We start from the raw sequence: 23830 nt of genomic DNA, 5'->3' as shown, positions 1-23830 counted from the left end.
TATACGTCAGTGAGATTATGAAGTTGTTTGTTGTGTAGCAGAGGCTGATTGATAAAGGGGTGAGAGCAGAAGTGGGGAAACCAGTTTCCCTGCAACTGTAGTGGTCCAGGTGGAAGATAATGATAGCGTGGGGTGGGATGTGGTCAGTGGAGGTGGCGAGAAGTCAGGAGATTTCAGGTATATTTTAGGCATTGAATCAACAGAATTCTTGATGGATTGAATGTGGGGAAAAGGGAAAAAGTTGAATCAAGGATGCCTTCTAAGATTTGACTTGAATATCTACAAAGTTAGTTGAGCTAGTAAGAGAGATGGGAAATCTATGAGAAGAACAGGTTTGGGTCGATAATTATAAATTCAGCTGTAAGATGTACATAATTTGAGATGCTTGTTTAACTGCCAAGTGGAAATATCAAATAGGCTACTGGATACACAAGTCTGGGGCTCAGGGAAGAGGAAAAGGACAGAAACGTACATTTGGGGGATGATCCGCATTTATGTGGAATTTTAAACCAATGGACTAAATGAAAATTTGCAGGGTAGACTGACACAGTAATCAAAAAATTATAGAGACCAGTATTCAATCCCAGAATCATGCTACAATTTTGCCCAGGTGTCTAGAATTTGGGGGCCCTATGGATTTTTCACGAAGTATGAAATAAAACTTGGTTGATATGGGAGCCTGAAATCAGAACTGAGGAATGCCCTGATAGAATAGAATCCACCTGTTAAATATGGGCATTCTCATCGCATTGATGAAAATAACTTTGTGATGAGCTCATAATACTGCCATTTTGTGTGAACAGTTTTAAGGCAGCAGTTTTTGTACTGCTTTACTATTTCATCTAAAATGCACAATTTTATTTAGGTATCAGACTTCATTTACCATTCTTATCGATAAAATGACTGACAAAGAATTCATATACACATATGGGTTTTGGATGTCTGAGCCCACTGCCAAGCTGCTCAGCCACTCTCCTGCTGGGACCAGACAGGGAGCTGTGGTGACGAACTGCCGCACACTTTGCTGAGCATGAAAAGAGCAGGGCCAAACACCTTTTCACTCAGGCACAGATTCCTGATTTTGGTTCTCTGGGCTGGGTTTGCTATTGTCTTCTTTGAGTAATTTATTTTCTGTTACTTGTGTTGTTTTGACTACTTATTTCTGGGATTTGGTGCTGTTTTACTTAGAGGTTTTATAGATGGAGTCACATTTCCTTGCCTTTGTGTCTATATCCTTTACCTGACCCCAGTGAATGATTTCCGTCACCTTCTCAGGCACAGAGATTCAAGAGGTCCAGTGGGAGAATGAAGGAAGTGGGGAAGAAGAGAATGCACATGCCTTATAATAGGTGAGAAGGTGTAACACAGATGTTAAGTACCCAACCCCACTGGCCGTATCTCAAATATGTCTCACAGTCTACCTTCTCCTCTGACTCTTGAGTACAACACTGTTATTCATAATTGTCTCAAACTGTTATTTAAATATTTTAAATAGGTTAATGTTTTGAAAATTTGCTGAATCTTTCCAACTGTATTGTAAATTTGAGAATAAGCCTAACCATCCCCAGTCTTCAGTACCAATCATACTGAAGAATGGTTATTATATCCTTTCCTACTCTAAAAACATGAATACATAAGCAGAAATGAACCAGAGGATTCTTTTAAGCATCTGTAGTGACTATGCACTTCAAAGCTAATGTGCTACTTTGTACACTTGACCCTAAAATAATTTTCCAGCTTTATTGAGATAATAGAGGCCCGGTGCATGAAAATTTGTGCACTTCGGGGGGGGGGTGGGGGGATGTCCCTCAGCCTGGCCTGCACCCTCTCACAGTATGGGACCCCTCAGGGGATGTCCACCTGCAGGCTTAGGCCCACTCCCCGGGGGATTGGGCCTAAGCTGGCAGTCAGACATCCCTCTGGCATCCTGGGAGCCTTCGGGGGATGTCCAACTGATGGCTTAGGCCTGCTCCCAACAGGGCCTAAGCTGGCAGTCAGACATCCTTAACGTTGCCAAGGAGGCGGGAGAGACTCCCACCACTGCCGCTGCGCTCGCAGCCCTCAGCCCATCTTGTAGCTGAGTGGAGCTCCCCCTGTGGGGACTGACCACCAGGGGTAGTTCCTGCATTGAGCGTCTGCCCCCTGGTGGTCAGTGTGTGTCATAGCAACCGGTTGTTCCTGGTCATTCTGCTGTTAGGGTCAATTTGCATATTATCCTTTTATTACATAGGATAGTTGACATATCCTAAAAGATTTATGTCTCCCAGCTCAAAGGCCCTTCAGTACGATCTCCTCACACTACTCTGTTAAATTATGTCAATTTCTTTCTTCAAGACATTATTCAACACTTGCCTTCTTGCCCAGGCATTCCTAGATTCACTCTACCAGATTCCAATAAGAACCATCAGTTTTGGCATGCCAACAATCATGTGCACCACTATGTAGGTAGGTGTGGTTGATAACAGAACTTTTAGTCATTATTCTATATATGTTTCTGATAATTCAACTTAGGTTTGTTCTGTTTCCTGCTTTAATTTATAACTGACACCAAGGTAGAACTTGTAGAGTATGTCTCTTCTCAGTTCTCATAGATTCTCATAAAATCTTCACATGTCATGTGATGGATGTGCAAGTTATGATCACTGATGATAAATCTGCCCAGAGAAATTCAGCAAAGCTAGGAGATACTGTGTTTTCAACAACCAAGTTTGTAGCCTGGGGAATATATCACTGAAACACTCCAAGGATTCAAAGAAGCACAGAAGAACTCTTTCCTTCTTCTTACAGATTAGTAAGAAATCCATTACTTCTTGGAAGCTATGTTAGGAAGGGATTAATCAGGCACCCAGACATAACATAGCTTCTTGGAAGCTATGTTAGGAAGGGATTAATCAGGCACCCAGACATATCTGGGTCTAGACTGATTATAGAATTTGCAACTGCCGAGTAAATAGAAGCTTCTGAACTTCATTATTCTCAGAGTTAAACACACCCCAAGGCTTCCAGCTAGCTAATAAAAATAAAGTTGAGAAAATTATATACTTTAAGAAGTTCTTTTAAAGACAAATCTTGTTTAAGAAGATTTAATACAGACATTAAGAATGACTAGGAAATAATGTTATAAATAAATTGCCAATTTTGTTAGTTTGATAGAGCAAAAGCTTTGACTTGGCTTTTAAAAATGTGTTTAAGAAAGCATTAGCACCAAACAGTAATTTAATAATGCCACAGTTTTTTTGACAAGCTCAAAGGAAAAAAATGCTGTTTCTCCTTGTTCATTATGGAGACAGTGCTACCAAGACAATACTGCAAAATGATTGGACTGTTGTTTGGTCCCCTAGAGTCTATTTCTTTCACCAGGTGGGGGAAGTTTTCAGTCATTATCTCTTCAAATATGTTTTCAATACCTTGCTCTCTCTCTTCTTCTGGCACCCCCATAATTCAGATGTTGGTACACTTGAGGTTGTCCCAGAGGCTCCTTACACTATCTTCATATTTTTGGATTCTTTTTTCTTTTTGCTTTTCCGGTTGAGTGTTTTTTGCTTCTTTGTATTCAAATCTTTGACTTGATTCTTGCAATCCTCTAGTCTGTTGTTAGATCTCTGTATATTATTCTTTATTTCAGTCAGTGTATGCTTAATTTCTGATTGGTCCTTTTTCATATCCCTGAGGGTCTCACTAAATTTCTCGGAGGTTTCTAGAAGATTCTTGAGTAACCTTATAACCGTGGTTTTGAACTCTATATCCAGTAGTTTGCTTTCCTTCATTTCTTTCATTTGTGACATGTTTCTTTGTCTCCACATTTTGGTTGCTTCCATGTGTTGATAGAGTGGCCTTGTGTGCTAGGTGTACTATAGGGCCCAGTGACTCAGCCTCCCCAATTACCTGAGGTGGACACTCTTGGTGCACTCCTTTGTGGGCTGTGTGCACAGTTTTGTTGTAGTTAAGCCTTGATTGCTGTTGGTATCACTGGGAGAAATTGACCTCCAGGTCAATTGGCTGTGAGGACCAGCTGTGTCTACACTGGGAAAAATGCTGTCCTGGAGACACCCTTATGGGGCAGGACTTGCTTCAGTGGGGCTTTGGTGATCACTGAGTCTGCCCCTTGAGTGTGTTGCTTATGGATGTGAAGAGTTGTAATCTGGTATGGTCTCACACTGACCCCTGGGTACACTGGCTCTTGGATCTCCAAGAAGGTGCAAAGTCAGCCACTGCCTGAGGCCACCCAGCAGGAGATACAGAGAGATCTGCAGATTCCTCCTCTTTGTTTGGGGTTTGGAGGTGCCCAGACGAGGCCCAGCTGTGAAGCAATGCAGGCTGCCGCTGCAGGGCCTTAGGCCTTCTTTTGGACACTTTGGACCTCTCTGACCCAGCTGCAGTTTGTTAGGTTTTAGGTTGCAAGAGGGACAGGCCATTCATACGCAAAAGCCACTGCTCACAGCTTGGGTGGGGTTGTAAATTGGGTGGGGTCTCAGGGAATCACCAGGTTGGAGCAAACAGCAATGGCTGCCAGTCCATCCTTTCCCGGAGAGGTCCCCGGGTCTCTGTGTCCCAGGTCCCCATGCAGGAACAATGATGACTGTGAGCACCTCTGAGAGAAAGCCGCCCTCGCGTTCCTGCCCAATTTCAGACAGTCCAGTTTCTCCCCGTATGAGTCTCTACAGAACTGGAGTTCAGAGCAATTTGGAGCTTGTATCTCTCTCCCGATTGAAAGCAACAACAGCGCACCCAGTTGCCAGCCCATTTTGCGCGCCTCTGTACCTCCGCATTTCCGCACCTCCTACCAGTCTCAATGCACTTTTTTCTTTCTTTCTAGCTGTAGAACTTCCACTCAACTATGTTTCCTGTGGTTCTGGATGATATTTGTTTTGTCTTTTAGTTGTAATTTTGATGTGGTTGTGAGAGGCAGCAAGTACAGGTGTTTACCTATGCAGCCATCTTGGTTGTTCTCTCTAATTTCTTTTACATGTATCTTCTACATTCCATTCCTACCATCACCATTGTAATTCAGAAGCTTGTTATCCAAACCTGAGTCCAGAAGTAGCCAGTGTTCCTATTAGTACTTTTTTTTTGGAAAAAGATCTCCCAGCTCTCTGCACATTGAATCAAGATTAAACATTCCAGGTTGGCATTTAGGTTTTCCCCAAAAGAGCTGCCCAGTAGACCTACCTTTTAAAACACATCTTTTACTAGAGTCATCCACGTATCTACCTATCCTCTAGACCAGTGGTCGGCAAACTGAGGCTCGCGAGCCACATGTGGCTCTTTGGCCCCTTGAGTGTGGCTCTTCCACAAAATACTACGGCCTGGGTGAGTCTATTTTGAAGAATTGGTGTTAGAAGAAGTTTAAGTTTAAAAAATTTGTCTCTCAAAAGAAATTTCAATCGTTGTACTGTTGATATTTGGCTCTGTTGACTAATGAGTTTGCCGACCACTGCTCTAGACCAATAGATCACTTTGTTTCCTGAGCACAGCATGCTTTAACCTTCCTATCACTGTTCATGCTTGTCCCCAGCTGGATCACCTCTCCTACATCTCTGTCCCTAGAAGTTTGATCCCTTTAAAGCTCATCTCTAACATCACCTCCTCCATGAGGCCTTTTCTGATCTTCTCAACAAGATGTGAGTTACCCCTCAGGAAGCCCTCCAGCACTCTGTCTCTGCCTTACTCCACTGTAAATTCTTTGAAAGCAGAAGCTAAAATTCTTTGCTCAAACCAAATGTGTCTTAATATTACAGAGACACAATAAACATGAAAACAAAATGCACGTATCTTCCTACTGATTGGCCAACTTGCTAGAGCTAGATGCATTATGAAATGGCACTGTAGAGACTATGTTCAAAGGGCATAAAACAACTTACTAGCAAAGGGGACAGACTAACATTTGGTCTAGAGTTTAGTTCAGTGTGGTCCTATGTAACCAGTAGAAGTAATCCAGATAAGAACATAGCCAGTGGATTCCTTTACCTTCTTAACCTATGCAGACAGTCCCACTAAATGAGTCAATAAAGCTCTTGATCTTGACTGCAAAGGGGGCCACCATGAATAAATTGGTCCTGTCTATTTACATCATTTGATGAGCGTTATGCATCCTCAAAATACACTTTAAGAAAATTCTCTTTATTACCACAGTAACTGCATTAATTCTGGGCATGTGATCACTTCTATAGGAAGTAGAACAGACATAGAGGCTATTCTGAAACTGGAATTCAGCAATTCTGGAGATGAACAGATAGGGACAGAGAGAAGAAAATAAAGGTGATTAAGAACTGGGCTGGATGAGATCCAGAGGAACAAAATACAAACATTTCAAAATCTGTGACCCAAACAGAAAAAGGGAAAACTAGGCAAATGGAAATCATTCAAATATTAAGAATAGAGTATATTACAGTGAAGGAAGGTAAGCACATGGGATGGGGGTGAAGAGAAATAGAAAATAACATCTATACATATAAAAGTCAAGGAACTGGAATGACTGGAATGACGAGTCGCTATGATGCACATTGCAGTGGCCAACTGGCCTGATCGGGGCCCCGACAGCTTGCGCCCCCCACCCCAACCCCAGCTGGCTCCACCCCATATGGCCCCCTCCATTAGAGGCAGGGCTGGCCAACCTCCCGCATCCCCTCTCCCCTGCTGGCCTGGCCCTGATCAGCCCCCATCAGGGTGGGCCAGCCAGACCCCACCCATGCATGAATTCATGCACTGGGCCTCTAGTTGAAATATGATGGTCATATCATGTCAATATATTTTGAGATAAATTATCATACTTAAAACAACTGTTATGATTGCTTATTAGCTGCAATTCCTTTTTTAAATCACTTAACCAGCCCAGCTGGATTTATTAGCCTGCAAGACCAAACTGGGAGAAGGAAGAATGATCATAACTATGTTAAAACAAGTGAATTAGTATTATAACAGAATCTTGGAAGACAAGGTATATTTTCAAGAAAGCAGTCCACTTATTTTATACAATACTCAGCACATTATAGGCTAGGGCAAGTACAAAATTTTTGTAGACTTGGAATTCACTAAATATGGGAGGTGATTTGCACTAAGACGAATAACATTTAGTGTTGCTATAGCAATTTGTTTCTCTATGGAGTTACGTACCTTCTATAGCTATTCAGTTATTCTTGATTTATATTAATTAATTTATTCATTAGCCATCATTCCATCCATCCATCCATCTATCCATTTATACATCTAATAGTCTAAGGATCTGGAGGCATCTCTGCATTTAACTTTGTGAACTAGTAAGATGAATATATTAATAAGTCCCTCTTTTACTGATAGGAGAAGAGATACACAGAGCTGATAAGCCCAAGCCCACACAGTAAGTTTCTTGATGCATCTGACACTAGAACTGAGTACTCAGTCCATTGGATGCTTCTCTTAGTCCTCGTCTGGCCTGATTCTCCCTGATATCTTTCCACCAACTGCCATCTGCCTGTAGGTATCTATCATCTTTATGGATAGGAAGCAATGCAAAGGATCTTCTTTTCCCATATTTACCCACAACTGTGCCATCTTAGGTCTAAAAGGCATAGAATCCTTGGGACTCACTGTTTACGAAGACGGCAAACCTCAGGAAGGACAGGTACCGCTCCCCTTCAATGGGGTTCCAGCCAACGTCAGGGTATCCTTTGGCCAGCAGCATGGGGCAGCTCTGGAGGCCACAGCCTGCCAAGTAAGTCACCACCTGCCAAGAACAGTACAAAAGTAAGTGCCCAAAGTTTTTACAAAATAGCTTAAGTACTGTGCAATTCTGGGACCAGAAGGCTTTCATTTCCCTAAAAGCTAGAGAGAGCCCAAAACTTTTAAAGCAAGCAATTTAGTAGATTTGAAGCCAGAACCTCCAATTCATTTTTGTTTTCAAGTAATCAGCATGACTGATGATCACCCTTATGTCTGAGAACACCATGTGCTATCCAGTCCCTGGTTTTCCCTGTTCTGGCACGAGGAAGCTGCCTTTTAAAAATAGGCCTACTTAGGGTGCACCTGGGGAGACAGCGGTGGATCTCGGCTGGCCATGTACACTTGGCCACGGTGTCTCATGACCAAATATCCAGTCACTGGTCGGCTCTCAGTGGGCCCTTGACTAATCAGAGGTCCCTACTCAAGTTCTGCATCAACAACAGTTATCCAAGGGAAAGGCCAAGAGATGAAGGTTGGGGTAAAGAGGCTGCAGCCAGTTATAGATTAGGACTGGTAGTGTTCCCTTTGCGTCCAGGTTACCCGACACTTACCATAAGGTCTCAGCTCTGTGATCACGTAGAATGTTAGAACCTGCCCACTTTTAGAAGGTGTCAAGCAAAAGCCTGGCAAATAGGCATTTTCTTGAAATTCAGTTGTTATTCTAATATAACCTTGGATATTTTATGTATACAGGGAGAAGAGCAAAATCCACGGGACTGCAAAACCCTCCTAGTCAGGAATGGTGTCTTTTTCATTTTTCAACTCCCAGGGTGTTTAACCAATGTCACCCGAACAAATTTAATACAAAGGAAAAATCCCTAATGTCTGGCGCATACTAGGTGCTCAATAAATGTTTGTCAAGTGAATAATGTATTTGCTGATGTCAAATACTTGAACTCAGTTTGCAAGAATAATGAATCGAAGTCAAAACTCAGTAAGAAACTAAAGTCCTTCTTAAACCAATAAGGAAACTATTCTGTTTGGAGCTTAGATTTGATTTGGCCTTTAAAATGTCAGGAAAAACATCAATCAAGGTAGGAATTAGGCAGAGTTTTCAGGATTACAGGTACCAGACATTTCACTGGCCCCTAAAATGTGTGTGTGTGTGTGTGTTGCTGCAGTTCAGTCTTAAGGGGCATAATTTCTGTTGTGTTCAAAAGAAGGAAGGAACTGCAGCATTTATTGGCCCTTTCTCCATCTCTCCCAGGAACAAGCTTGGGAAATTTCCCGACACTGGTCTAAACAAAGTCTGTGCACTGTGCTAAGCTGCTGGAACCACTTGAAAGGGAGCAGCACACCTCATCATCCCCTTTACAGACTTTCCTAAGTCCCTGCTTCCCCCTCTCCCAGCCCCCTGGCCTCCATTGATCATATCTGCACCTTTCAAGAGATGCTCGGGGTCTTTGTTGAGCAGGGTCATTTGAAAAGATGAATGTGGCTGAGGAGGGGAACTGAGCACTAAACCTTGTGGCCCTGTCTGGTTGTAAGAGAACCATTAGCTACCTTTTTATACAGGCGCCAGTTTTCACCTCACCACCTAAAACACTGCTGTTTATTACTGTTTAAATGTATGAATAACAGAGTTCGAGTGAAGTCTGTCCCATCAGAGGCAGAGACCGCGGATGTACGTGGCCCTGTGGCACAGCATTTGAATGTGTGTGTATATGGGGTTATTTTATTTCTGTTCTAATCACTTCTTCTTATTGAAACCAGGCTGTGCTAAAATGCAAATCGTGTGGTGTTGCTCCTCTGCTTGAAGACCTCCAGTGGATCCATTCCTCCTGGCTCTACAGTGAGGCCCTGTCACTTCACTAGAGCATGGCCCCTGGGCCCAAGTACTTTTGAAGCCCGGCTCTGACCACACTTACAAGCCCCACGACATTGAAGATGCTACCTAATCTCTCTCTGCCTCAGTTTCCTCTCCTGTCACTGGGGGCAATAATAAACGGCATGTTTCAAGGCTCACGTGAGGTGATTCAGAGTGGGGTCTGGCAAGCAGGGATTCTGTAGGGCGTGCACTTCTGGTATAAATTGTGATGGTAGCATCAAGTCCAATTCCTTCCTCACCCTCATCTCTCACTCCCCCCACGCACTCTGTGCTCTTGTCATAGACAGCTCCCCGATGCTCAGGCACACCATGCTCTCCTCTCTGAACCTCAAACACTCCTGGCACGTGGATGACTAGCTCCTACTCACCCCTCAGCTCACCACTTTCTGAGTCTCCTTCCTGATCCCCTCGCCGGGGGTAGGAGCTGCTCTGCCATGCACTCCCAAACTCGCCCCTCAGGATGACCTCTGACTTGTCTCCCCTCCCCACTAGGATGCTCTTCCCCACACTCAGAGAACGCACTGTGACTCTTGTCAGCTGCCGGGTCAAGGAAACAGTCTCAGAATGGCGTGGGGAGAGGTTGGGTGAGTCCGCCCCGGCCACCACCACCAAGAGGCGCAGTTTATGGTCCCAGCGTGGGCAGCTCAGTTCTGTCTTATTTGTACGTGGACGGGTCATGTGTAGCATTGGTTTCCTTTATGCTGATTATACAGTTTTCTGTCATGTCTTTCTGGTATGTGAGTATAAACTTGGGGACCCAGAACTTGATCAGAAGCCATTGTTGCCTGGTAGTGTTCCATGTGGACCCGTGAGGCTGGGCCTCACATACACAAATGTCCACATACCATGCCTATGAGGTTGGCAATCTCTGCCCACGGGAGACGCTCTGCTCCTAACTATCATGCGCTGCCAGCTACTCACATTCCACCCCTTTTCACTGAGGGTGAAGGAGGTTCTGATGGAACCACCGAGCCTTTGGTCTGCAGCTGCTTGGCTTGGCTGCGCTGTACGCAGGAAAGAGCAAACACAGTGCCTCCCCAGGGCCAGGTACCTTCTCGAGGTCTGGTTCCTCTAAGCCCAGTGCTAACTCGTTGTTGTCCATCACGGAGGAAGCGGCCACATCTAGCGGAGTGGATCCCCTCATCGATGGGGAGGCTGAGGAAGGAGGAGAGAAAGAGAGAAAAAGGGACCCAGAGAACACCCCTTGCTGAGCTGAGACTGCAGTGCACACAACTGGCCAGCAGAGGACAGCAAACACTAAACCTGGCTCAGGTCACTGTTCTCTGAGGGGACCTCCTGCCCAACTTAAGAACAGCTCTATTTTCTTCCATGCTCCCTCTCCTTTTAATACCCCCCTCCTCCCATTACTGATTGAGTACAGATTAAGCTGGAAAATCAGTTCACCGGATCAACTGGGACCACGTATTTTCAAGTGCTTTTCTACATTGAAACTTCCTGGGGCCCTCATTTGATGATCACCCCACAGACGCAGATGTCGCCTGACAACTAAGCTCAAGTGACCGCCATTTCTGGAGCCACCACCTAGAATTTAAAAATAGCCTCAAACAGCATTTGCTCATATAGTTATCAGGTCACCAATGTTGTCTGGTTTTTCTTTGTCTGGTCCTTAGGCCAGAATTAAGAAAACCTTCAGGTGGCATTTTACAAAAAGGTCGGTAGCCTGAGGTTGCAGTTGATAAATTGGGAGCCTGAAATTTCAGATTTCACGTGCACGGATGTGTGTATCTGCGTCACTTGGTTTACGTACAGAACATTGAGTGAGGCACGTGTTTCATGCTACTTTTCTTGTGGTGGTGGTGGGTTCACACTGTTTATCCACCTTGCAGCTATGGAAAGCACTGGCTGGTTGGCCGATAGGACAGGTATGCTGCCTACAGCCAGCCTGCCAGGAAGGGACTGCATCCATGACCTTGGTCTCATTAGCACTGCTCCGTGGTCCACTGAGTGGGCTGGGAGGAGCTGTATCCCCAGATTATATCTGCAATTTCAGGCAGCATTTTATAAACCTGGTCCCAAGAGAGAGGAGGTAAAACTGTATGACCATGCCCACAAACCTGTCACTGGTGCTGGCTGGGAGCAACATCCCTACTCGTTGGAGAGCAGAGACATGGACTCATTATTTCACTCGTTTTTAGACCAGGCAGGGGTCCTTTTCCTATTAAAAAATCCCACAGAGCCTGGCTGGTATTGCTCAGTGGTTGAGCATCAACCTGTGAACCAGGAGATCATGGTTCGATTCCTGATTGGGGCACATGCCCAGATTGCAGGCTTGATCCCCAGTGTGGGGCATGCAAGAGGCAGCTAATCAATGATTCACTCTCATCATTGATGTTTCTATCTCTCTTTCTCCCTCTCCTCTCTGACATCCATAGAAAATATTAAAAATAATCCCACAGAATGCATGTGGCTTCTTTCCTTTCACCTCCTGAGTAGGTGGTCAGCAGGGGGAGTGTCACCTCTGAGCCCCAATGTGGAAGTTACAACGTGACTTACCTAGGCCAACACTGCTATTCTCCAGCAGGTAACTCAGGTGCTCAAACATGGCCTTCTGATTCTGCCGGCTAATTCGACAGAAATAGCAAAGGAAGCGGCAACAGCTAGCCACCATCTTTGGAAAAGCGATCTGTAGGGAGAAGTAGGAACTGTCAGAAAAAGAATCTATCATGAGGTCTTTCTGGAAAGTCTGACTTCAAAGAGTCCTAGGTTGAAGTCTGGCAAGCTGTGAACAGTTTGGGAAAATAAAATTTCTCCTTACCTCCAGCTTGTGCCAAGACTTATTCATAGGAGAGACAGAGAGTATACACCTAAGGAGAGGCTTCCAAAAATACTGACAGCTAGTTATAGTTCCTGAAATATCTTTCTCAAAGGAAACAGACATCAAACAAGAATCGCAGCCATCCTCAGATGCCACGTGAAATTGCACGACCCCACACCAGACTATTGTTTCTGACTAGGAAGGGGGCGGACAGAACTGTGATGGGAAATTTCAGGAGGGAGATGGGTGACACATGAGGCCCAGCGCTAGGTCAAACCCGAGTCCTCTGGGTAAAGGCTGGCCCTCCAGTTGTGGAAGCCTCAAGGCATCACCTTCTCAGTCTGTGAGTCTTCCCCAACTAGTTCTGTCCTTCTCTCCTATGAGCTCCTATAGCCCTTGTAACTGGATTCACACAATTTAGCACTGAGATGCCATCTTCTATTACTGTTGACTGTGTTTGGCTTCTCTGCTGATCAAAGTAATTAGCATCTCCAGGGCCTGGCCATGTCTTAGTTTTGATCCAATAGTGCTCAGTAAATGGTGTCAGAGTTAATCTCGCTCAGGATCCTAGGAAGCCCTCGCTTCCCCCATCAGAATCATGGAGGCGCTCAAGAAGCAATGTTCTGACACCTGCTCAGGCACCGAACCTTAGCTTAGGGATATTCTAGAGAGAATCTACTTTCCCAAGAGCGCAGACGGGAGCAAGTGAGCTTGGCATCTGTTCTTCTGTCACACCCTGCCTCTCAATACTGGCAGGATCGCTTTCCTAGGACCCCGGCTTTCTAAAATTTCCAACCTATTTTTGAAAACATACCCCATCTTCTGCTTTCAGAAGCTATCTGACTCTGAGGAGGACCCCAGACAAGTTGGGCCCTGTTTCCTCCTTCCTCCTTGCCAGCAGGAACTCCCCCTGACAGCGGGCACCTTATGGGGACTGGTCAGGACATCCTCAGGAGCGTGGCTCACAGAGGAAACCTGCACACTCCCGAGGGGATGCCGCCGGGATTGTTACTGAGATCTTGTTCTCCTTTAAAACAGCCATGTGCTGACACAGCACAGGACACACCAGGCTCCTAAGCGGACCAAGAGGAATTCCAGCTGGGAGGGGGCGGGGCTGCAGAGACCGTACACAGAGCAGCTGAAAGCCAGTGGAACGAGTGAGAAAAGCGCCCGAGCTTCCGAGGCTGAAGCTCTGGCTCTGGCTGGAGGCCACTGAGCAGCATCGTCCACCCGTGGGCTCCTTCCTGGCACTGTGTACACCCCTCCCTCTCCCTGGGAAGAGTAACTGAATCAATGGGCTCCAGCCATGTGGCTGCAAGCAGGTCGCCTCCTGTGTCCCTGCCCAGGGGTCAAGTTCTGGCATTACCTGAGATTTCTCTGCACCCAGCACGTTCACCATCACCTCCATCACCGTCTCATGCATGCCGAGGACGCGCATGAGGTTGGGGTGCTGGTAAAACACCTTGTTGTTCATTATGTCTCTAGGGTAAGGACCAGAGAGAGATGTCAGCTTGTGCTTACTTCAATGCTATGGAAATTCAGGGATGAGAACACACAAATGCACACACACACACTAAGGGTGAAACAGTGTAAATGGGACAGGCTGAAAATATAGTAAGAAGGCACTAGGTCAGTGGGAATGTGTGTGGGATATGTTTTTAGCTGATAGGAATAGTCTGTGCTCTTTTATCTCTAGTAAGCACTTGCTTTCTCTCTTTGAAACATTTCCTTCTAATGACATAGTCAGCAGTGGCTCCTTGGTCTTTGTACTTGTAATAGTTTTTCGGCAGCCTACACCACTGAGTTTCCCTTCCTCCAGGTACTATTTTTTTTTCTACTGTTGTCCTTATGTCTATGTCTCTATGTACTTCAGTTTTCTTAACCACAGGGCTGTATCCTTTTCTTAGGGCAACTGTATATTAGATAACAATGAGGACAGCGGTCCTCAGAATCCAATGTAAATTATCAACAACAAAATGTAAAAGGAATTACGTTTTTAAGTCATTGAACAGAAATTCACAAAATAAAGCTGCAGGCAAATCTGAGAACCGGAGCAGCTGGTGACGTGACTGTGTGATGTCTGGCAGGGGTTACCCATCCCACCCCAGTGTTGCAGCCACTAAGAGGAGACACCAGCAGCTTTTATTGCTGCTGTGTCTACTGCAAGGGCTGAGGGAGAGGCTGATTCGGTAGCTTTTCTGTCTTTCCATAAAAGACTCTACTGGAAGACTCTTCTTTGGAAATGAGTTTGAGGAATGCATGCATACCCCCACCCCATCTGGTATCCTCACAGTCCCTGCCCTGGGCCCTGGTGATAGAGGCTCGAGTGGTGGGATGGAACAGTCAACAGCGGGAAGGCTGCAGTTCTAGTTCTTGATTTTAATAAAGTGAAACTGTGAGCTGGTCAGTGAACCTATTTAGGCCTTCATTTTCTCATCTGCAAAATGGGCGTGCTATGTTACCCAAGTAAAGGAGGCCTTTTTAATGTCTAAAATGCTATCTTTTTGACAACATGGCTTCTAAGGATGAGACACAAGCTATTGTTATGGGAAAAGGTATCGCAGAACTGACAAAAATGATACTCAAGGATAGTCCCGAGAAAGAAAGGTGTAGTAATGTTTCAGAGGGAAGCCCCAGAAGTTTTCTAGTCACAAGCAGATAGGCTCAAAAGGTGTCTCTCTTATTGGGTTGAACACACTGTCCCTTCCTCTAATTTTTTTCAGTGCTTCCCTGAGACTATTTGCATCAGATTCAAGCTAAATAACTGTTTTTCTCCAAGACTCCTCTCCACTTCTTCTGGCAATGTCCCTTCACTCTGATTAGCAGGTAGCTTGGTCTGTCAGGTTATGAAAGGTGGCTGCTGTGGCACGGATGTAATCCCACAGGGGTGCCTGCAGGAGGGGCACACAGAGATGGTATATGATTTGACTCTGGAGCATCTGTACAGCAAGGTAAACCAGTTTTCCCAAGTGCTGTTCTTCTGAGACTTGCACTTCACCATGAATGACCTACCCCAGCCCATTGATCATGAGCAGCTCCTCTTCCTTGCCCATTCTGACGCTGAGGAGGCAGCGAATCTGGCCGAGGGCAGCCAGCAGGTTGATGGTGTCACTCACGGAGGCCTGGCTGATGGTGTAGGTCTTCCGCAGGGCCTGCAGCAGCTCCCCGATGCTGTCGTACTGCCTCCGGAGGAGGTTGAACATCATCCGGATTAGGTCTGCGTCCTGGATCTGGTCCTCCTGGGCCCAGCGGATCATCGTCTGTGAGATGAGTTCCTTCAGTGTCGCTAGAAGGACAATAGAAAGGACCAGTACTGTGGCCATCCCAGCTCAGGGAGAGCTGTGTACCTCAGCTACTTTATTCAATCATAAGACACATCAACAGCTGATCAAGGTTAACGCATTGTTTTTTTTTTTTAGAACAAAGCTGGAGGTATCATATTACCTTACTTTAAATTATACTACAAAGTGACTATAATCAAAACAGCATGGTATTGGCAGAAAAACAGACACAGACCAATGGAACAGAATTAGGAGCCCAGAAATAAACCCATGTGTATACGGACAAATAATTTTTGACAAAGGAGCCAAAAACATACAATGGAGAAAAGAAAGCCTCTTTAATAAATGGTGCTGAGAAAATTGTAAAGCCACATGCAAAAAAAAAAAAAAAAAATGAAACTAGACTACTATTTGTCCCCATATACAAAAATTAACTCAAAATGGATCAAAGACCTAAAAATAAGACCTGAAACAATAAATTACATAGAAGAAGACATAGGTACTAAACTTAGAGAACTTGGTTTTAGAGAGAATTTTATGAATTTGAGCCCAAAGGCAAGGGAAGTAAAGGCAAAAAAATAAACGAATGGGGCTATATATAACTAAAAAGCTTCTGCATAGCAAAAGAAACCATCAACAAAATGAAAAGGCAACCAATCCAATGGGAGAAGATATTTGCTAACAACAGCTCTGACAAGGGGTTAATATCTAAAATATAAAAGATTCATACAACCTACCACCAAAATACCCACACAAAACAATCCAATTAAAAAATGGGCAGAGGACCTGAACAAACACTTCTCCCAAGAAGACATACAAATGGCCAACAGATATATGAAAAGATGCTCAACCTCACTAGCTATTAGGGAAATGCAAATCAAAACTAGTATAAGATACCACCTCACACCTGTTAGAATGGCTATAATCAACAAGATACATAATAACAAGTGTTGAAGAGGTTTTGGAGAAAAAGGAACCCTCATTTACTGCTGGTGGGAATGTAAACTGGTACATGGAAAACAGTATTGAAGTTCTTAAAAAAATTAAAAATAGAGTTACATTATGACCCAGCAATTCCTCTCCTGGGTATATACCTGAATAACTCAAAATCATGTATTTGCAAAGATATATGCACCCCTATGTTCATTACAGCATTATTATCAGTAGCCAGGACATGGAAACAATTGAAGTGTCCTTCAATAGATGATTGAATAAAGAAGATGTGGTACATATATATAATGGATTACTACTCAGTCACAAAAGATGAAATACTGCCATTGTGACAACATGGATGGATCTTGAGAGTATCATGTTAAGTGAAATAAGTCAGACAGAAAAAGGCAAGAACCTTACAATTTCACTCATATGTGGGTTATAAAACTGAAAGCAACAAATGGAAAACAAGATAAATAATCAAACAAAAACTCAAAGACACAGAAAACAGTATGGTGGTTATCAGAGGGAAGGGATTGAGGGAGATAATAAAGGGTAAAGAGGGTAAAATACATGGTGATGAAAGAAGATTTGACTTGGGGTGATAAACACACAATGCAATACACAGATGATATATCATAGAATTGTACACTTGAAACCAATATAATCTTATTAAACAATGTCACCCCAATAATTTTAATTAAAAACATTCTAAGGATGGGGTATGGAATGCAGAGAAGTAGAATATGTTGTCAAGAGACACATATGTGCTTTTTCTTCATATGCTGCAAGAAAAGAATATTTCAATTTCATATTGAGGGTGCTAAATATTCTATTCTGATTAAATGATGTTTAAATAAATGCTGGAAATAGAAGACTAAATAAAACACTCTTCTTGCCTTCAGGGTGCTCACAAGCTAGAAATTTACATTTTAATTTTATAAAAATCAAATTTTATCTTTATTTTTTACTAGAGGCCCAGTGCACGAATTCATGCACCAGTGGGGTCCCTCGACCTGGCCTGCATCCTCTCGCAATCCAGGACCCCTTGGGGGATGTCAGAGAGCCAGTTTCGGCGTGATTCCTGCAGGCCAGGCTGAGGGCCTCTAGTATGCATATAAGATCTTTGGTTAATCTCTTACCGCCCTTCCCCCTCCCCCCTCCTCTCTTCCCTCTGAGATTCATCAGTCTGTTCCATGTTTCCATGCCTGTGGTTTCTGATCCTGCATTGAGCATCTTCCCCCTAGTGGTCAGTGCGCATCATAGCTACTGGCCAGTTGGCCAATAGTTTAGGCTTTTTTTTTTTTTTTTTTTACAGAGGAAGAGAGAGAGGGATAGAGAGTTAGAAACATCGATGAGAGAGAAACATCGATCAGCTGCCTCCTGCACACCCCCTACTGGGGATGTGCCCGCAACCAAGGTACATGCCCTTGACCGGAATCGAACCTGGGACCCTTGAGTCCACAGGCCGACGCTCTATCCACTGAGCCAAACCAGTTTCGGCAGTTTAGGCTTTTATATATATAGATAACATCATGTAATAAATACTAAAATGGGGCATGTGCAAGTGCCATGGGATAGAGTGGGGAGTGATAAGTTCTGGTGGATTAAGGCATGAGAAGAAGATGTTGGTGCTGCCTCTTTAGAGTAAAGCAATATTAAGCACTGGAATTTCTCCACCAGAGGCACTCCCTTCACATATTTAAAAGATACCACATACCACAAACTGATTCGGCCATGCCATTGATTTAAGAATTGTAAAGAATGATATAAACATACAGATACATTAGAAAATGGAGTGAAGTGGATAAGAATACTCTGTCAGGCCTAAAGGCTTTGCATTTGGACAGCTGACCATCAAACTGTGCTGCCCAGATCTCAGCAGGAGTCAGTGGGCACTGCATCATGGACTACTTTCACAAGCATCAAGAGAGAAAGACCAGAAGACTTTGAATTTGGAATTTCTCAGGGCTCATACTAGTGCACAGAAATACCACTGGTTGTACAAGTAAAGGAAAAATGGATGAAGTGGGACTCAAATCAGCTGTGGGACCTTCAGAGGTTGGACTAAATGGCCCTGAAAGGTGCTGATCGACATTGGTGTGGGAGGATGATCAGAAGGGCGAGGGAGAACTGAGCAGGAGGAGAGAGCAGAGGGCCCCTACCAGAATGGCTGGGTAGGCACTGCTCACCCCTCCCCATGCCAGACATACTCGCACAAAGTGCCGTGACAGAGGTGAGAAATGCTGCTTTTAAATCATAATTCCATCAAAGTCTGGCTCTGCCTGTCACATTTGTGCAAGGAATGAATGGCACCAAGAGCCTGAATTCAGACCTGGGAATAAAGGCAGAGCTCAGGGGACAATGAAGGTCACACAGTCTATCAGTGAAAGGACTGGGAATAAACTCAGACGGGTGCTTCATTGCCTGTGCCATCTCTAATAGTCTAGTTTTCTACCTCCATACACTATATATGGCAGGTGTCTGCTCTACATCCAGTCTTGGCTCATCAGAGGATATAAAAATAGAGCTCCAGAAGAGATCTAGATGTAAAGGATTAATTTAACTTACCACTGTGTCTATCAACACTGTGGGTATTTTAGGCTCAGATGAGAAACATAAGCTGAAAAACTTAAAAAAGGATACTGAAGGCAGAGAGTACAGTTAAAAGATGTTCCTAAGAGATCTCACTAGGCAGGGATTGCTGACTAATAGCTGTTAGGTTAGATGATATCTGAACCCCCTGGGGGGAAAAGTTATTTATGGGCTAGACTGGGCTCCTCTCATGAGCTTGTTTCCTCAGTAGCCAGATGTAGAAGTTCCTGTCTCCTAGTTACTATTCACAGTAAGGAATGAAAGCGAGACAAAAACATAAACACTCTTGGACCCAATGTAAGTTTTTTTAGTCCTGTAAGTACAATTCCCCTTTTAGCCTACATTTTGGGCTGAAAGAATTATAGTCTCAGCACTAACAAGCAAATTCTCTGCAGAGATAATACACATCATCACAATCCCTGCCACACTTGCAAAACAACAATCAGAACTGTCAATCAATCTAGGTCCATCCTCTTTTCAACAGGGCATTTAAAGTTATAATGAAACCAAGTAAATACTAGCTTTTACTCAACCTGGCTTTCAGATTAATTCAGGATTTGGGTGAGCTCTTAGCCTCACAATGCCTTAAAAATCCAAATCAATATGTATAGTCTAGAAAATGGAACATTTATGGCAAAATATCTCACTTGAGGGCAAATGGGGAAGGAAATAGCCCTTTTGCCTGAAAAGATGGAGCGGGGATCGGCCATAGGTTCTTTGTCCTTCAAGGTAAGAATAAGAGAATGGGATAAATAAATATGTGTGGGAACAAAGCTCAGTTAAAAACATAATGTGACCTCAAGATCACAACAGAAAAAGCAAGACTCATCACTGTTGTGTTACTGATGGACAGATGTAATTCATTGAAGGCATGACACTGAAGGCTATTCTTGTTGGTCAGGCTTTCCAGATGTGAGACTGAGGTCCAGAAAGTGTGAGAAAGAATATTAAAGAAAGAAATGGGAAGAAAACTGTGTGTGTGTGGGGAAGGAAACATTCCCAAGACCCCTGAAAAGCAATGTATTTTGTGGCCTGACACATGCTAGAGACCTAGCACCCACCAGGCAAACCTAAGTTGAATCAATGAATTTCTAAGGGTCTAAACACTCTGAAACTGTGAAAATGGAGCTCTACACCCCTGGCAGCTATGCTACTGAAAATTTCTCAAATTTTAATTAGCTCCCAAGATCCAGTGGCAGAGCAGCATCAATATCAGAAGCTAATAGGCCTCCATGTATCTGCACATTTGAGGATTAAAATAGTTAATGCTTATAACCATGTCGGGCACATATTGTGAGCTTTATATAGGTTAACTGCTATCTATACAGCAGTGATAAAAATTGTGATCCACATATCCTTGAGGTAACCAAGATCCTTTAGGCAGCTTGTAAGGCCAAATATACTTCCATAATAATTCAAAGGCGTTATTTGCCTTTTTCATTGTGTTGATAGCTGTTCTGATGATGCAAAAGCAATGGTGGGTAAAACTGTTGGTGTCTTAGCATGAATCAAGTCAGTGGCACCAAACTCTATTCTTTACTGCCACATCCCCAGGAAAATGCCCAGTTTCTCTTAAGACTGTCCTTAATAAGATATAAACAATTATTAATTTTATTAATAATAAACTTTTGAGTATATATCTTTTTAATACCCCATATGACAAAATGGGAGGAAGTATGCTGAAGCACTTCTCCATGTCAAATGGCGGTGGTTTCCTTGAGGAAAAAGACTTGTGTGATTGAGCTGCAAGCTAAACTAGCCGCTTGCTTCATGAAATATAATTTTCTTAAAAATGAAAGAAGTGAGTCTATCACGTCATGGAAAGCCAGTGACAGCATCTATTTCTCTGATATAACTTGAGTTTTCAAGTGAAAACTAGAATTTTGGAAAAAGTTTATCTGCCATTGTGAGTTTGACAGTTTCCCAATACTTAAATACTTTTCTTATTAAATTGTTACTAACAAATGTAATTTTAAAACATTTCATAATATAAATATGTTGACATTTGGAAGCTTTGCATAACTTGGTGAACCAATAATTTCCCAATGACCAATGCATCATGTTATTTACAAAATCATTCATGGGTAGAACATCATTCAACATGCAAGGCAGACCAATGCATTTTCATGTAACCAAGTAGAAGAATTTCTTTAATATGACTCTAGATTCCACATAGCAATTAACTTTTGAGAAACTACTACTTGTTGAGTTTTATTTTTAAAGAGGATAAAATAGAAGTTTAATATGTACACATGAAAAATTCACATAGGCATGATAATTCCATGAAAAGTCCAAAGACAGTGAGGCAACATTGGGTATATAAGACAGTTTTGGACAAAGGCAAAAGGGAGAGATTATAGAAAGGTTGAGTTTTTCTATAGTAATAAAGGAGAATTTTTACAATTATCTAAAAAAGCTGTTAAAACATTACCTTTTCTAATGATATATCTGTTTGAGGTCGATTTTCTTCCTACTCTTTAATCAGGTGTAAGAATCCAACTATCTTCTATTAAGTCACACATAAGAGACATATAAAAAATGCAAACCAATGTCACTCTTCTTATCATTGTTTTTGTAGTAAAAGTTTTAGTTGTTTTTATAAAAGTATGTTCTTTATGTAACACTAGAGGCCTGGTGCACGAAATTTGTGCATGGGAGGGGGGTGTCCCTCAGCCCGGAATGCACCCTCTCCAATCTGGGACCCCTTGGGGTATGTCCGACTGCCTAAACAGACAGTCGGACATCCCTCTCACAATCAGGGACTGCTGGCTCCTAACCGCTCGCCTGCCTGATTTCCCCTAACCGCTTCTACCTGCCAGCCTGATCGCCTCCTAACTGCTCCCCTGCTAGCCTGATTGATGCCTAACTGCTCCCCTGCTGGCCTGATGGCCCTCAACTGCCCTCCCCTGCCAGCCTGATCTTGCCCCCAACTTCCCTCCCCAGCTGGCCCAATCTTGCCCCCAACTGCCCTCCCATGCCGGCCTGATGGCCCCCAAGTGCCCTCCCCTGCCGGCCTGCTTGCCCACAACTGCCCTCCCCTGCAGGCCTGGTCGCACCCAACTGTGCTCCCCTGCAGGCCCGGTGGCCCCCAACTGCCCTCCCCTGCCAGCCTGGTCGCACCTAACTGCCCTCCCCTGCAGGCCTGATGGCCCCCAACTGCCCTCCCCTGCCGGCCTGTTCCCCCACAACTGCCCTCCCCTGCCAGCCTGGTCGCACCTAACTGCCCTCCCCTGCAGGCCTAATGGCCCCTGTTCACTCCCAACTGCCCTCCTCTGCTGGCCTGGTCACCCACAACTGTCCTCCCCTGCAGGCCTGGTTGCACCCAACTGCCCTCCCCTGCCGGCCTGCTGGCCCACAACTGCCCTCCCCTGCCGGCCTGGTCGCCCACAACTGTCCTCCCCTGCCAGCCTGGTTGCACCCAACTGCCCTCCCCTGCCTGCCTGCTCACCCACAACTGCCCTCCCCTGCAGGCCTGGTCGCACCCAACTGCCCTCCCCTGCCAGTCTGGTCGCACCCAATTGCCCTCCCCTGCAGGCCCAGTTGTCCCCAACTGCCTTCCCCTGCTGGCCTGTTCACTCCCAACTGCCCTCCCCTGCCGGCCATCTTGTGATGATGTCATGTGAGGGCGTGATGCCACCTAGGCTTTTATTATATAGGATAATGGTTTTTTATTATTTTTTAAAATGAATTAACACTTGTTTAAAAATTTCTGTTTTAAATTCAAATCCAGTAATATTGATAGGTACAATCCACATAAACAAAATCTTTTAGAGGTCTTTGAAAATTTTTAAGCATGTAAAGGGGTTTTGAGACCAAAAGATTTGGGAACCACTGATCTATGTAACAAGGTCTCTGCTGAGGGATGGCCATGGCTGAAAGGCTACACTTTCCCTCCATTAAGAGGAAACTGTTCCATGAGGCTGTGTGACTCCAATCAAGTAAGTGAGACATGAATCTTGAGAGCAAAAGCTTAGGAAGCTTTCTGTGTTTGTTTCTGGATTGGAGGTAGGGTAAATGTGAACATAAGAAGAGTGAGACATCTCACAATGAGAAATAAAAAGAGGATTAAAGAACCATTATTTTGAAAGCTGAATTCTGGCAGTCAGAAAGGGCCCCAGTCATTATTCATTCATCACTAGAGGGCTTTCCACCAGCCTGAGGGACCCTAAATGCTTCCCTCTTCTATTTGGGTTTAAGATCAGTCATCTTCAAAGCAAGGGAGAAGCCAGGTACCTTGCACACAGAGGCTGCGTGGCCTTCTTCAGTCTGTTCTGCAGACAGTGCAATGAAATGGGGTACACAGAGAAAGGTACACTACTGCCTGGGTGGACACTTAATCCTAATCCTTTGCTACTGACATTAGCTGACCCTTCAGCAATGACTTTACTCTCATTCATACTGGAAACCAGACTGTCCACTCCAGAAGACTGCTCGGAGTCAGTGTATCTAGGCCTCAGGACAGACCTTATTCATAGGTCCTTTCCTGTCTTCAGCTCAGTAGCAGAGTTACATCCAGTATGTCCCTTCCAAATTAGCTTATGAATCAAAGGGTATTTTCTGTTAAGTACCGAGTAAAGTACCCTACACAAAACTATTTCAAGACACAATCATTACTCACAGTGGCCTACTTAGGGGCAACTAGGAGCATTTAATGAGAAATAAAGTATAAAAAATAATGGGTAATACCTTTTCTTAAGAAATAAGATACTTCTTAGAATG

At 44.1% G+C, this 23830-nt stretch overlaps 1 protein-coding gene across 1 annotated transcript in view; it reads right to left on the bottom strand.

The window, feature by feature from the left end:
* The window catches only part of RYR3 (ryanodine receptor 3), a 393437-nt gene that overhangs the window by 140477 nt on the left and 229130 nt on the right, over window positions 1-23830 (bottom strand). Inside the window, exons 41-45 of the mRNA XM_054715636.1 lie at window positions 15315-15588; window positions 13669-13783; window positions 12041-12170; window positions 10578-10681; window positions 7567-7702 (exon numbers count right to left, since the gene is read on the bottom strand). Of these exons, the coding sequence (XP_054571611.1) occupies window positions 7567-7702; window positions 10578-10681; window positions 12041-12170; window positions 13669-13783; window positions 15315-15588 (759 nt within the window). The remainder of the gene's footprint in view (window positions 1-7566; window positions 7703-10577; window positions 10682-12040; window positions 12171-13668; window positions 13784-15314; window positions 15589-23830) is intronic.

Source organism: Eptesicus fuscus, chromosome 5, assembly GCF_027574615.1.
Source record: "Eptesicus fuscus isolate TK198812 chromosome 5, DD_ASM_mEF_20220401, whole genome shotgun sequence".
Classification (NCBI taxonomy): Eukaryota; Metazoa; Chordata; class Mammalia; order Chiroptera; family Vespertilionidae; genus Eptesicus; species Eptesicus fuscus.
Note: the sequence above shows the minus strand (reverse complement) of the source record. Positions and strands in the feature narration are given on the sequence as shown.